Source organism: Ruditapes philippinarum, unplaced genomic scaffold (genome assembly GCF_026571515.1).
Source record: "Ruditapes philippinarum isolate M1 unplaced genomic scaffold, ASM2657151v2 ctg5609_1_1_1_1, whole genome shotgun sequence".
Taxonomy (NCBI): domain Eukaryota; kingdom Metazoa; phylum Mollusca; class Bivalvia; order Venerida; family Veneridae; genus Ruditapes; species Ruditapes philippinarum.
In genome coordinates, this window is record NW_026862696.1 from 1 (window position 1) to 15,348 (window position 15,348).

Below are 15,348 nucleotides of genomic sequence, written 5' to 3' on the forward strand. Positions count from 1 at the left end.
ACATTGAGCAGTATTGTCATGTAATGATTTAATATTGTCAGTCATTCTATCATCATTACAATCATAAGTCTCAGTATCTGTATCATTTCCAGATTTGCTAAAATTATCTTTTATATCACATAGATTTTGGACAGGACTAGTAAACTTTGGAAGACTTTTTTTCCTTATTCCTAACGACTGTTTGCTAATGGTAGTCCCAAGTGTGTTCATTTTTGTTCTATCAAATGGACTAGAATGATTGTTTGCTTTAGCAGTTCTCAGATGTTTTTTAATTATATCCAGTTTTTTATCATTAGGAGATGTCACTTCTATCCTAGCAGATTTATTACCAGTATCAAACAATGGTCGACTCTCAATCTCCTTTCTCTTCTCAGCCTGTCTCTCATCATATGCTGTAATATAATATATAATGTCTTATATAACATATTATTATATGATCTAAATATAGCTGCAATCTCATTGGTCCAAACAGTAGTCAACAGAACTTTTTATAAAATCATATTTACGGGGTGTAGTATCATATTCACTGGCCGAGTTGGATTTTCCCAGTCTAAAAATAGATTGAGACTCGTATTTAATGATCATACACCGTTCACTGTTAATTACGTCTGTTAATTAATAATAATTGTTGCTTTTTTTTCTTTATGGCATATTTCTCGATTTAAATATCATTACTTAACTATTATACTTAAATGCTACACCACAATGATGAGTATATAAAACTTGAATTATTTTTGTATGCTCAGCGTTGCTTAGTTGTTGCACGCCTAACACGTGCGTCTTTTTTCCAACGCTTCAAGGAGGCAAAATTTGTACATGTATATAAGGTTGTACTTTTTGTGATTTTTTTTTATTTCTTAGCCTTATTTCTTATCGCCTCGGTCAATATGTCATCTGCCGGTGAATATCACATCATACTCAATGGCTCACTAGTCAATAATTGTATAATACATAATGTCTTATATAACTCTAAACGTTTCTAAATATAACCCGAGCTGCTAGGCGAGGGTTATATTGCAAATAACAGTTTATATACGGCAATATAACCTGTCAACAATCTTTATAACAAATTTATAATACAGCAAGCATTATTTTTTAGAGAAAAAAATAAGATTTCTTCATGAATCAACAGCAGCCGTGTATATAAAACTATATAAATGTCTTGATTATAATTATATAAATCCAATAATAAGTGACAATATAAACGTGCAGTATTATAAAATATATGTCTTATATAACTTATATAACAAAATCTAACAACTTCAAAATAAAACCATCACCTTCTTTATAACTATATTATTACATTTTAGGAACTTTGTTTTGTTTTGATCTTTTTTTATATTATTGAGTTTTACAATTTATCATCATATTCTTCCAGGTAATAAAGACATGATTGGACAACTGTTGACATTTCATACAGTTCTTGAAATATATTAACAAACAATTGAATGTCTCTATATTCTAAACAATGTTTGTAGTTCATCACAAAATCATAGCAACGTGGTTGTGTGGTTTACATGTCATACTTGTAATCTAAGGATTGCTTGTGTGAGTTCAAACCCCATGATGGACAAGCCATTGTTTCCTTGAACAAAAAAACTTCACAATATTCCTCAGTACTTGTTTGTTCCAGGAACAGATTCTAGAGTGTGTCTATCTGTTTAAAGCTTTCTACACAATCAAATAAATTCTCTATAAACTAGTTTTTTCTACACAACTAAATCTGCTGAAGGACAAGTAGTTTTTCAAGATAAATAAGCCACCTCAACCAGTCAGTAAAAGGGACTGCAAAATGCAATTTAAGTAAACCAAATAAATGCCTTTAAAGAAAATAATCATAAAATTTAATTTTGCAATCATACCCAGGTTTTTTATTTATTTATATGACATAATTATTTATATATATACACATGTTTTTTATGACTGATACCTACATTCTAGAGCTCTATATTTGATCAGTCCAGCTAGTTTCACATCGTCCTCTGACTCTTTTTGTAATGGTATATCTAAGGAGGATTTCAACAGTAAATCATTGTCACCATCAACTTCAGCCTTTATTGCCTTCTTTTCATCCTAAAAAAACAAGAATTTAATTAACTCTGGCATAAACACCATCCTAACTATTCAGAACAGTTACCTATTTATGGGAGAAGGTGTGCAAGCTGCCAGATAGCTCAGTCGGTAGAACTGTATTCTGAGGGTCTTGGGTTTGAGTCCCTATCAGGCTGCATATTTCTCTCACCCTGTGACATTCCTATATACCAAGTTTGATTAAGACAAGTGATAAGTAATTTCCCTAAAAGGGCCTAAAAAAATTAAAATAGATAATAAGTGAAACTAAACCTTAGATATTGACCAGAAACAATCTTGTTTCATGCTCACCTGCCTAACACCAATATAATAACCTGGATTTTCAAAATTTGAAACTTGGTTAATAAACAACTTGCAGTAGGTGAGACTGTATCCTTCTATAAACCTACCCTGAATTTTTGTCTTGCTAGTTTATTGAGCATATAATCATCTTTCCATTCATCCCTTCTCATCTCCAGAGATCCAATATTTGACTTTGCTTTCTTGCCCTTTTGTATATCATCTGACCCATGTTCTAACTTAAACATAGCATCTGTAACCATCTTCTTCTGTACAGCTTTATCTGAAACAATCAGGTAACAATTGCCATGCTGTAATATACCATGTAGTTTGTAAATATCTAAACCCCTCCCTCCATATGTCTTTTTCCACAAGTTATATGTCGACAATTATCTCAAAAACTCAACAAATTAATATGAATTCATGGTAAAACAACATATAATTTTTTCTCCCATAGTTCAGCAATTTATATTACATAACATTTTTTTATGCTTATCAATGTTTTCTTTGATGCTCTCTAAAGTAAGTGGGAATGTATATTAACTTTTAAAGCTTTATGCCTAGATATGAGCCAAAATATTTCCAGAAAATCAAACTTGAGAATATTGTACATGTACCAAACTGAAATAATTACATATTATTTGAAACTGAAATAATTTACATATTATTTGCGACTAATTACAGATTGCAATTTTATCACAATATTTCTACTAATGCAATAAGGACTTTTTATGCATATTCTTATCTCATCTGGGTATTTGACATGGATTGTTAAGTGCCCTTTGCAAGGTGTATCACAATATTTAACTTTCAAGTACAATTTAAATTTTCATGAAAATTAGCATGAATCTGGAAGCTTGCTGCTTTGTGTTGGAAAAGGGGTGTAATTTTGTCAAAATCTGTGACAGAGTAAAGTACCTTTCATTACAAGATTAGTTGAAGGACATAAGTATTTCAGGTATAAAATAAAAAAAAAATGATTCACTTACAAAGATAGAGTTGCTACATAAAAGTAAACCCATTTGGACCTAACAATCTCAATGGGTTCTACTAAAACCTTGGAATGACACAAAAACCTTCACCAACATAGCAAACAATTCCAGTATGGGTGGGATAAATCTATATTAATATACATGTATAGTCAAGCAAAGCTACAGAACAAATAAGGACATTAGCCATTGATTAATAAGTAGTTATTTTCAGTTTAACCTCTGATGACCCTTATTAGAAGTAAAGTCAATTTTCATATGTTAACATTAGAATGGACACTTCAAGGATAAAGGATGTCAAACTTGGTGATGATCTGTCTATTGATATATGAGAAGAACTTATTAAATCATGCTGGCCTTTATTGGTGCAAGATATATTTTTTAGTAAATGTAATAGGACAATAAATATATCATATCATATACATTTATCTATCAAGTTTGATGATGATGTAGCCTTTAATTAACTTAAAGTGTTTTTGTTTGATATTATTGTAGTGACTAAATATGGTCATGGTATATTTTAAGATTTATGCAAAAAGAAGTCTATCCAATATTCTGTTGATATTCAGTAACAATTTCTGTAGGGGTTTCTGTAACCATTTCTATTGTGACTTGTTTAAGATGTGCAGATCCTTCTGATAAACTAACTTCTGATTAACAAACTTCTAAATTGATAACAAGAAATGTCGAAAGACACATATGCCCCCCTTTCTAGCCCTTGACTCACATTATTGGTTATTTTGTTATAGAAACTTGCCATAAATGGGTACATGGAAGTGTTCAGTTATGGAAAAAATAAAAAATAATGAAGACTTGTGATAAATAGCTTTCAAGATAATAAGCATAAACCATACTACAATTCAAGGAACCTGTGACCCTGACCTTTGACCCCAAAAAACAATAGGGGTCACTTACTAGTTATGACCAATCAGAATGTGAAATAGGAAGACAGTGATAAATGGTTTTCAAGATAATAAGTGGAAACCATTCTGACATTTAAGGTCCCTGTGAACTTGATCTTTGAACTAGTGACCCGAAAGCAATAGGGGTCATCTACTAGTTATGACCAATCACTATGTGAAATATGAAGAATTTGTGATAATCAGCTTTCAAGATAATGAGCTGAAATCATACTACCATTCAATGACCCTGTGACCTTGACCTGGTGACCTCAAAATTAATAGGGGTTATTTACTAGTTATGAGCAATCACTAAGTGAAATATGAAGACTTTGTAATGAATAGTAACCTGAAGATAATGAGAGCAAGCATTCTAACATTCATGGCCCCTGTGACCTTGACCTTTGTCCTAGTGAACCCAAAATCAATAGGGGTCATCTACTAGTTATAACCACTCAATATAAGAAATATGAAGACTTTTTGATAAATAGTTACCAAGATAATTAGCAGAAATCAAACTACCGTTCAAGGTCCCTGTGACCTTGACCTTTAAGCTAGTGACCCGAATATCAATAGGATTAGTCTAATAGTTATGACCAATCAGTATATGAAATATGAAGACTACCGAAGGACAGACAGACTGACAGTTGCAAAACAATATACAGTGTAACTTCTGAAAACCAAACACATGTGGGACTCGCCAAAAAGTTTGGAATTTGGAAGTTTCCGGAATTCAGAAGTTCAAAATTATCTGAACAGGTAGAAATATAAATCATCAATTGTTTAAGTAAGACATGATGAAAATTATGTGAAGCTGATTAAATTCTTAAAATAGCAAAATTACAGGACTTAAATCTTTGTTAAATTTCATTATCACCTATAATTGAATTTGTTGATAAAAAGCATAATGTTAATTAATTAGTATATTTCATGTAGTACCGGCTATTAACATGTAACATTATACTTTTCAGTTTCTTAATTAAACACTTTAATCAAGTGTTTGACATGCTTGACAGGTTGTTATTCTAAAAGGTGTCAAGATAAATGGTTACTGTTTATTGGAAGATACTGACATTTTGAAAATTTTACAATCTCAATTATAATATTACTTTACACCTTTTTCAATGTCCGGATTTTGGAAGTAAATTTGAATTGATAAAACCCGAATTTTACCAGAAAATTGTTCGGATTGAGAATTTAGAAGTTCCGTAATTCAGAGATTTTCATTTCATGGAAAATAGAAGGAAAAATTTCAGGACCCTGAAAAATGTTCGGTTTTCAGAAGTTTCTGGATTTTAGAAGTTCCGGAATTCGGAAGTTACACTGTACCCCCTCTTCTTCGAAGGGGTGCATAATAAGGGCTCATTTTACTATTCAAAATTACTTTCTGAGACCTAAAGTGATGACAACTTATTTTAGATAATATATTCTTACCTTCTGTAGCAATCTGGCCATTTTCTGTTGGATCCCATCTTTGCTCTTTACGTCTTGCACCTTCCAGGATTACATAGTCATGGTTCTGAAACATATCTAGAATGTTTTATTATGAATATTGAACTATGGTATTAGTTGTTCCTTAACATGTGATTGGTTAATATACATAAGGCAGAAAGCAAAAAACTTAAATACATGGCCATTAAGAAACTTTTTAACTAATAAAGTCAATAAAAGGGACTTATAAGCTGAAAATAATTATACATGTTGTGACTATCTGTCCCTAAGTGTCAGTGTTATTTAAGTGAGGTGAAAATATATTTGTGTTGTGAATAAAAGATAACCTAACACACAGAAAAATACTTCATCTATACATCACTTGATTCAACCAATACTATTTATTCTGGTCTGTAATCTCAATTACTGAAGCTTAAAAATATCAAACACATCACAAAAAATTTACCTATTCACTATAAAGGGCAGTTTACTCAAGAAATAGGACATAGTTTTATTACTGGAAACTGACTTAAAGTTTGTTATTTCAAGTACAAATGTACTGGACAGTGACTTAAAGTTTTGTTATTTCAAGTACAAAATTTAATGTACTGGACAGTGACTTAAAGTTTTGTTATTTCAAGTACAAATGTACTGGACAGTGACTTAAAGTTTTGTTATTTCAAGTACAAATGTACTGGACAGTGACTTAAAGTTTGTTATTTCAAGTACAAATGTACTGGACAGTGACTTAAAGTTTGTTATTTCAAGTACAAATGTACTGGACAGTGACTTCAAGTTTGTTATTTCAAGTACAAATGTACTGGACAGTGACTTAAAGTTTGTTATTTCAAGTACAAATGTACTGGACAGTGACTTAAAGTTTGTTATTTCAAGTACAAATGTACTGGACAGTGACTTAAAGTTTTGTTATTTCAAGTACAAATGTAAAGAGTAATTTGACAAAATCACCTTTGTATTTATAAAAGTTTGCTTTTGCTGTACATACATGTTTATCAGATATACGAGACATAACAGACATGTCAAATTTGCCAAAATACAGTTACAGGCATCGAAAATTCCACACATCCACTTGTATTTACTAGTAGACATCGATGCAGGACGAGTACAAAATCGCTGTATGCTCGTCTGTTAGAACGAGCGAAAATTTGCCAATGTAATAGAAAGCTAGAGTAGAATTCTCAAAATCAGTTTGTGTACATTTAACGATGGAAAACCAGAAACAAAGCTTGTGTTTTAGGTTATATATAACTTGCACACTTTATAAAGCTCTGAGCGCATTGTTAATTAGTCTGGAGTTCCTTCCCCTTATACTATGTTATACGTTCTGTAGTAAATGTAGGCAGGGAACCAGACTAATTGTTAAATGGATACGGGTGTGACTGGAATGTGTCTGATAATGCCCTATAAAGTTTCTGGTTTTGGTTTGTTAAACTAATGTAAAGAAATTGATTGTGAGAATTTTAGCAGCCTTTTGCATCGGTGAGGTACTACATGTATTGTATCGGCAAAGTTTATCTTGAAAATCAAGGCAAAAATGCAGGACGAGTAGCAAAGCATGCAGGACAAGTAGAAATTTGAAGCTACCTGTCCTGCAGGACAAGTGGCTCTGAAAAGAATTTTCGTTCCCCCCGAGTTGAAAATATAATGACATAAAAAAAAGTCAGAAATAAATCACAAAATAATTTAGAAGAAGTAAAAATTCCTGACATATATTTTTGCAATAGAATGCATACTTTTTAGCCCTGAATAGGAGTCAAACTATGGACCAGTTACATCTAAGCTAGACACTGTATCACACCTTTAGATATAAGAGGTTGCTATACAGCAAGGAAGTAAGAGCACCATATTTAATCTCATTTATTATAAAATACAGATTAATACACAATGTCTACAAAATTCATATAACTATCCACTTTAAAAGATATTTCTGTTGAATAAAAGTGTTAAATCTACCTGAAAATTAGTGAGAATAAATGTATAAAATTTACCTTAGGGTCAGTCTGAATCTCAAAGTGATTATTACAGAGATGACATTTCATGCGGAACTTATAGATTGGTGTAGTGTAGTACATTCCTGCCTTAGACTTCTCAGCATTATATCTAACACCCATACCAATATGACTATTACATCCTCCACACCAGATATTATAGGGCATCTCAAACCTGTACATGAAAAACAACAGTTAACTTTGTATATTCACCGAGAGACTCGAGAGCCAACAAGATTTGACATGAGAGATAACAAGACTTGACATTTTTTTTTTATCTAGTAATGTTATTCTGCAGGCCATGGCATTTCTGACTTGGTCATGTATGACATCTTTGATTTACAAACTGCAAGTCATATGATTTTTCAGCTTTAATATGAAAGAGCAAACTAAAAATCTCTGTGTTAAAATCATTAAAAATTGTATTAACTTTGTGATTTTTTTTTGTTATTTTTTGGTTATGTTCTTAATATTCCTGTTAATGTTGTTTCTCTTTAAAAAAATGACCCTAGCTTCTTTAAAACTTATGAAATCCTTGAGTGTTATTACTATTATAACTCTGAATTACTTTGTTAGATATAATGAAATATATGTAACATATTTTCCTTCAGTTCTTCAGTTTAAGGGGAGTGGCCTTATGGTCAAGGTGTCTGCCTCTCAACCCAGGGATCATGGGTTCAAGCTCTAATTGGGTCACGACCATGCTTCCTCATATGACACCATTACTGGTTGGTTCAAGGCACCGGTACTGGTTTGTTCCAGGAAGCGGACTCGAAAGTGATTATTATAAGTTGCAAGAACTTGTTTCGCAATCAAGCTTAGATAAATATGTTTACACCTAAACCTTAAGTTCTAAATTTAAATGCTCTTAAATTTTTATACTTTATACAGTTTGTACATAATCTAGGTAATATTTACCTGATAATAAGAATACCTTGGCCAAGCTTCCTTGCCCTATCCCGCAGTGGATGTTGACCCACATAGTTATTAATAGAACCTTTAGAAGGATCCCAGTCTGGAGGATAATATTTGTTCACACCTTTTCTTTCACCCTGTTTAAAATATAAAAATAAACATATAATAAACAATATTCTTACACTACATGACTTTTCTTGATTCTACTGAACACTAGTGAAATAGATTCAGCTAAAAACAAGTGACCATCAGTTTCAAATTTATACAGTGACGGTACATATGTACATGTATACACTGATGGAAATGAATTCTTAAACTATCATCAACTATTCACCTAATCAAGTATGTCAAAAATGTGATTTTCATCGAAGTTTTTGTGTGTGTTTCAACACCATGGCTAACAATGAGTACTTTCAGAAGTTATGCAGATGAAGTAAATTATAAATAAGCAATGACTCATGATGACAGGGATATGCCAAGGTATATTAGACTCATGATGATATACATATTCATACCATGGTATATCAATATTCAATAACAAGACTCATGATTTACTAACAATTAGTTTAGTTATTAATTAGTAGCCTCATTTAATTAAGCATGAATGGTGTGACCCATTTAACTAACATTTTATTTCCTACCGTCAAATCATTATGCCTAAAATCAACTACATTTTCATGCACAGAAAATTTAATGGCAAAACTGTTGCTAGTTTGAATAAATTTAAACGGTTAAAATCAGAAATCATCCTACAGTTCTTGAAAGAATCATTAAAATACATATTTTGTTACAATTAAAAAATCTATTTCAGCTCTCTGAACACATACCAGTGATATATTTTAAATTTGTATTGCAATCTTTTTCTTCTGCTGACATCATCATAAAAATGTCAAATCTGTGGTAATATTTTATGAAATGAATATGGCCAATCTAGTCTTTATAATCCAGTCTCTTTGGATCGACAAATACTATAGACGATAACTGTAAACTTTACTTTCTACTGAAACATTTGTAATGATTGTTTTAGAACTGAGAAAAATGCGTTTTTTGGTTGGACTTGGAAAGACATTTCCCAATCCAAGGCATTTTTATATTCTATTAGAGGGGCTGATGTCCGGCACCTTCACAATTCAAAATTGCACTTTTTTCACAAAGCGGCAATTTTTTCCCCCACAATTTCAAGAGATTCACAAAATATCAGGACTTTGAAATTCATTGTTTACCTTCTGGTTCACCAATTGCAAATATGTAAACTCCTATATAAGTGTATATATTTTATATCAATTTATCCCCGGGGCAGAGCCAATTTTAAACATAAGAGGTCCAAACTTTTGTTCTACACACCAACTCAATATAAGTAATATTTCTGCAATTTTTTTTTATTTCTTTCTATCGTTTGTAATGGAAACGAAATGACTAAGTGACCTTGACCTGAGAAAGGTCAAACCTGCCCTCTGCACATTGTCTCATTATGGTTAACATTTCTGCCAAGTACATGTAGTTTCGATTTCCTTCTACTGGTTAAAAAAAGTACAGACTGGACAAGAAAATTTGCTAAAAGACGGACGGACAGACAGACAACCAGGTGCATAACAATAAATGCCAAAATTCGTTCAGGCATATAAAAATCATCTCTGTGCTAGTAAAAAGTAAAATACAGGTTCTGGCTCAACACTCACAGACACTTGGAGTATAGACCCCACCCTTCTCCGCCCCTGAATATTAAAAACTAAAAGTATTATTTATTACAAGAATTAGTTTTAAATTTTTTCTTATATTAGTATGAGACAGTTAAGTGTCTAACTCGTTAACAAGTTTGAACAGAGTTCCATAACGTTTTAAAAAAGTGAATTTTTTACCAATGCTTCAATTTCCTAAATATACCAAGCTTTGAAATGTAAACACAACTGACCTACTTATATTTCAAGTGTTTATGTTATCGCATGCCATTTATTTCTGGTGTAAATAAGGCAATGCATTATGATATTCTTTTAATAAATAGATACATGTTATTATCCGATCATACCTTTCTTATAAGCTTTGCACATTTAATTATATTTTCCTAACCGTGTCACATGCTTTTTTACGAATTCATGAGGACTGGAATGTTTCACATATTTTACAGCTGAAAAATCGCTGGGAAAAAGAAATTTTGTATATAAATCTTTTATGAATGAAAATGTATGTTGTTATCGTCTTACCCACGTGCGCATGACCTATATTTATGCAGTCTGCGAAATAACTTTTTTAGATCATAGGCCATTAATGGGCCTTCAACCCAGGCAGAAATACAATGTATAGGCCCAGACAGAATATCACAGGCCCAAAACATTTATTGTGCACAATAAAGACACATCATTAAGGTTCAATTTATTCACAGAAAATCATTCAGCCACTTTTCAATAAAATTCTCATTTTCTGTTCTTATATATACTCAACATAACTTGTCAATCTACAGCTTTTCACTTTATTTGTTTAAAATATGAAAACAAATATCAACAAAGGATTTAGCATTGCATTCCATGAACATACCCCTAATGAAACACAACCAATCACCAGTTTCACTTCAGATGTTTAATTTAGCTGATTCATGTTTGTTGTTCACAAATCTAAATGGGTCAATCTAAAAATAAATTTATTCTTTAACAGAAATTTACCATTTTATAACCATAACTTGTTCTTTAACCCGCTAACATTTATGATTATACTCGAGCATTGTCTGTATATAGCTGTAGATGATAACATAGATTATGCGTTCAGCTACAGTCTCACTAACATCCCGGCAGAGCCCCGGTAGATGTCTGGGGTGATCCGGGAACGACAGGGGAACAACAGGTGTACATCCTTAACTCTGACGGCAACGTCCAGGATGATCCGAAAACATCTGGCATTCGACCCCAGATGGAATGGAATATTTCATATCACCAGGGTGGTCGGGGGATGATCCTGGAAGTATAGCTTTGCCAGCTTCATCCTTAGCTCTGCCGGGAACGACCGGGGTTACACCGGGGAAGCACGGTAGCTCTGCAGGCACAAACCGGGGATGATCCAGGGCATGATATTGTCGGTCAGAGCTATGGTAGAGCCAAGGTGAATGCCAGCAGAGCCCCGGTGAATGCCGGCAGAGCCCCGGAGGATGCGGGCAGAGCTACTGAAGATGACGATGGAGCTACCGTTGATCCCGGTAGAGCCCCGTTTTCACTCCAGCAGGGTTCTACCGGGACTCTGCCTGGATCATCCTAGGCTCTGCCTGGATCGACTGGGGATTTTCCGGCGTCATCCGGGAACACCCGGGGAAGCACCGTCTTGAACTGTAGCTCCACCTGGATGGTCAGGAGGGCATCCTGGGTTGTTAGTTGGGAATTACCGTAGTGCTGACGGGGTAAGTGTGACGGCAACAATAATTTCATCCCGGATCATCACAGTAACTTACTGGGGTGGTCCTGGGTTCTGCCAGGAGTGTGACCTCTGCTTAAATGATTGACATATATGCATTACGTAAATCTTATTGGAAGTACATATTATACTGATGAAGTACTACACAATGCAGGTCCGAATTGGATTTTACTAGCCTCGGGCATCGGGCCTGTGCCTTATTTCGCAGACTGTTTATGCAAGCGAAAAAAAGATAAACAATAAACCAAATGGATCTATATCAATTTTATTTCTGTTTAGGGTTTAAATATCATTTTTGGTTTCTGTACTGATCAGGGGAAGTAACCACTGTAGGGAGTTTGGTTCTCGGCATAAATGAAAGCGCAAACAGTGCCGAAACTCATTCCAGTCGTCTCCCGTCAAAGGAAAGAGTATGTTGTTATCTTTATGAAATTATGATATTTTAGGGACTTTTTTAAACGTTGTTAAACAGGTACGTATATTAACGGTATCCGCAACAAGGTTTTAGAACGAGATTGCTGTCGTGTCGGTCGTGCGCATGCGCACATGCTTCAAAAAAATTTAATCGATGGCGGACGGAGCAATTTTTGTTGATGAAAAATCTGTAAATTAAGTGTTAATTTACAAGCATCGGCACAAAATACTCAAGAAATAATGACAGGTAAGTCTTATGTTTTTGTTATGTACCTGTATTTTTACTAGATTACGCTTCCAAATGGCGTAAATCGGGTGTGGAAATTTCCAGTCTGTATGAATGAGATCGACAAAATGGCGGATATTTGTTAAAAACGGGTGAACATGTATAAAATCTGCAGAGTTATCAGGCTTAACCTACTTGTAGAAAACTGATTTAACTTGCACAAATCGGTTTAGAATATATTAAAGTAAGTTATGTAGGTACTTTTAAGGCTCCCTCATCATCTGATCTGTTGTTTTTGTGGCGTGAAATTTGAAGGAAATTTGTAAATTTTTGCGGTGCAAAAATAAATTCACGACCTATTTTGGCCCAAACATCAGAGGTATCTAAAGACCTTGAAAATACAAATGAAAGCTTTAAAGTTAGTTACTACATTATTGTGAATGGGGTGTGGTATTATTTATAATTTTCAACTGAATATTTTTGATGCTATGGTCTTTTGAAAATGGATGAAATTTCCCCCAGTTTTTTTTTCATTTACTCAGAAGTTATATTCAACTTCTTTTTTGTTAGTTATTCCAGGTACGTATATTAACATTAGTACATGGTTATTCTGTTGATAAAACAAAGTATTTATATTAAATGTCATTTCATCTATTTCAGATCGTAACAAATGTGCTTCAAGGGTTTCAAGTGGTAGATCAGCACGACAATTTCACTGAATGCTGATACAGCCCAAAAGTTCAAAGATTTGCAGCTTGTGCCAGGAGAGTCCCAGAAGTGTCAAATAAATTTCGGGAATAAAGTGACACTAAATGAAAACACTATAAACAGTCATTTTATAGCCAGTGCGATGCTATTGAAGTTTTATGTAAATCCAGTTATAAAATAAAAGGCAAAACTAATGTGTTTTCATTTTTATTTCTTTTTTTTACTACCAGGTACCCGATACTACTATTTCCAATACCTTTATGTCTATTCTCTCGAAAAAATGTACGTTCATTCAAGAGAACCTGAAAGATACTGACATATGTAGTGGTGAAACAGTTTGCTCAATATAATTGTATAAAAAGCAAGAATATGCTTTAAATAAAAACAATTAACTGGATATAGTAATAATCTAGCCTTACCCACTAAAAAGCAGTTTCAAACAGGACCGACTGATAGAAAAAGTGTGAAAACTATCACAATTGAACAATTAAATAGATGCACATTAATAACCGTGATTAAATCAATTACTGAATCTGCAGCAAACATCAATTATGACGGTACAATGTACTTATTTTTCACAATACTTTCATAACAAAAAATGTTTAGGCCGTTTTTCAGAAAAATATACGTACGTACCTGAGAAAACGAACATTTTTATAAGAGCTCTTTTCTGGTGCAGTTTGAAAATTATATAATCATACTTTTATTCAATTTTAAAAATAGATAGATAGATAACTTCATTCTTTAAAACAATGTTCAAATAAAAAAATATAAAGGGCTTAATAAGTTAAATATATGGTAAAAGTTGCGTTCGAAATATGCAAGATGATTTTGGTCATGTGATTCTTCACGATATCTTATCCGCATTTATTTAAGATACGCAATAGAAATTGAAAAATAAAAAAATTAAAACTACAGTTTATAAGCTTTTTAGAAATAATTTTTCACAAATTTCGGCAAAAAAATGACGAAACAATAATAACTTGTTACTACATGTACATATAAAATTTCTTTCGTGTGCAGTCGCGATTTGGCTGGTAGTAAAAGTTGCGTTTTTTACTCGTTACAATTCCGGAAATAATTTAGCTTTGTAAATGATAATTACACGGTTAAAAAGATCAAATTCTCAGCTTTCTTTTGATAGGTATTTTGCTAAATTCGCACCATAAATTACGAAAAAATCTTATATTTGTTCGAAGAGGGCATCATTATTTTTACTGAAGTTTTGACATAATCGGGAGACAAAAAATACAAACTCTGTGTTTAACTCGTCGTAATTTTCTTCATACTAAACGCACTGATTTATAAAATATATATTTGAAAAAATCTATCTTTCAGCTTTCTAGATTATGTTACTTTTAAAAAATTGAACAGAAAATAACATGTTGACGGTAATTTAAATAACCAAGGTCAAATATCACACCGCTTAATGATATGTAATCGTCGATAAAAATCAATAACGATCGGCAGTCTGAATGGATTATCTGCCACGACAGCATAATTTACCGTTATTGATTTACTGTATAGAGTTGCGGATACCGTTAATATACGTACCTGTGTTAAAATAGCGGAAAACAAGTTTTATTTTCAAGATATGTGACCAGTTCATAATAATATGCAAAAATATTTTTGACAAACCGTTTGCACGATAAAAATTTACATGTTGTATACAAGTGCCGATCAAGAAGGGGAGCCACGCACATAACCCCAAGTGTCTGTGTCAACACTGAAAATCAACAGCTACCTTCACGTCAATGAGAAATTTATTTCACAAGTAATTTTCAGAATTTATCATGTCAGCTTCACAAAATATTTCATATTCATAAATGAGCATATTTCTGACACAATCTCAAGAGAATTGAAAACATACCATCTTTTAAATGAACAGAAATCAGACTTAATCTTAATTCAACAACAGACTCTTTTGTTGACGTCTTACTGGGGCTTTCAACGAGTAGAGCTAGTAATGTAAGTACATAAAAATTTCGAAC

General features: G+C 32.8%; 1 protein-coding gene and 1 long non-coding RNA gene across 2 annotated transcripts; one reads left to right on the plus strand and one right to left on the minus strand.

The window, feature by feature from the left end:
- Positions 1–6: 6 nt before the first annotated feature.
- Positions 7–15,306, minus strand: LOC132719938 (coiled-coil domain-containing protein 130 homolog; the record flags this gene model as incomplete). The annotated part of the gene is given in 7 exon segments (XM_060703898.1): positions 7–392; positions 1,935–2,073; positions 2,481–2,653; positions 5,693–5,777; positions 7,699–7,873; positions 8,617–8,750; positions 15,228–15,306. Coding segments are annotated over 7 exon segments (1,095 nt in total), but the record flags the coding sequence as incomplete, so codon positions are not given.
- Positions 12,556–13,551, plus strand: LOC132719937 (uncharacterized). The gene is made up of 2 exons (XR_009624286.1): positions 12,556–12,670; positions 13,310–13,551. It is a non-coding gene; the product is annotated as an uncharacterized LOC132719937 (long non-coding RNA).
- Positions 15,307–15,348: the final 42 nt, after the last annotated feature.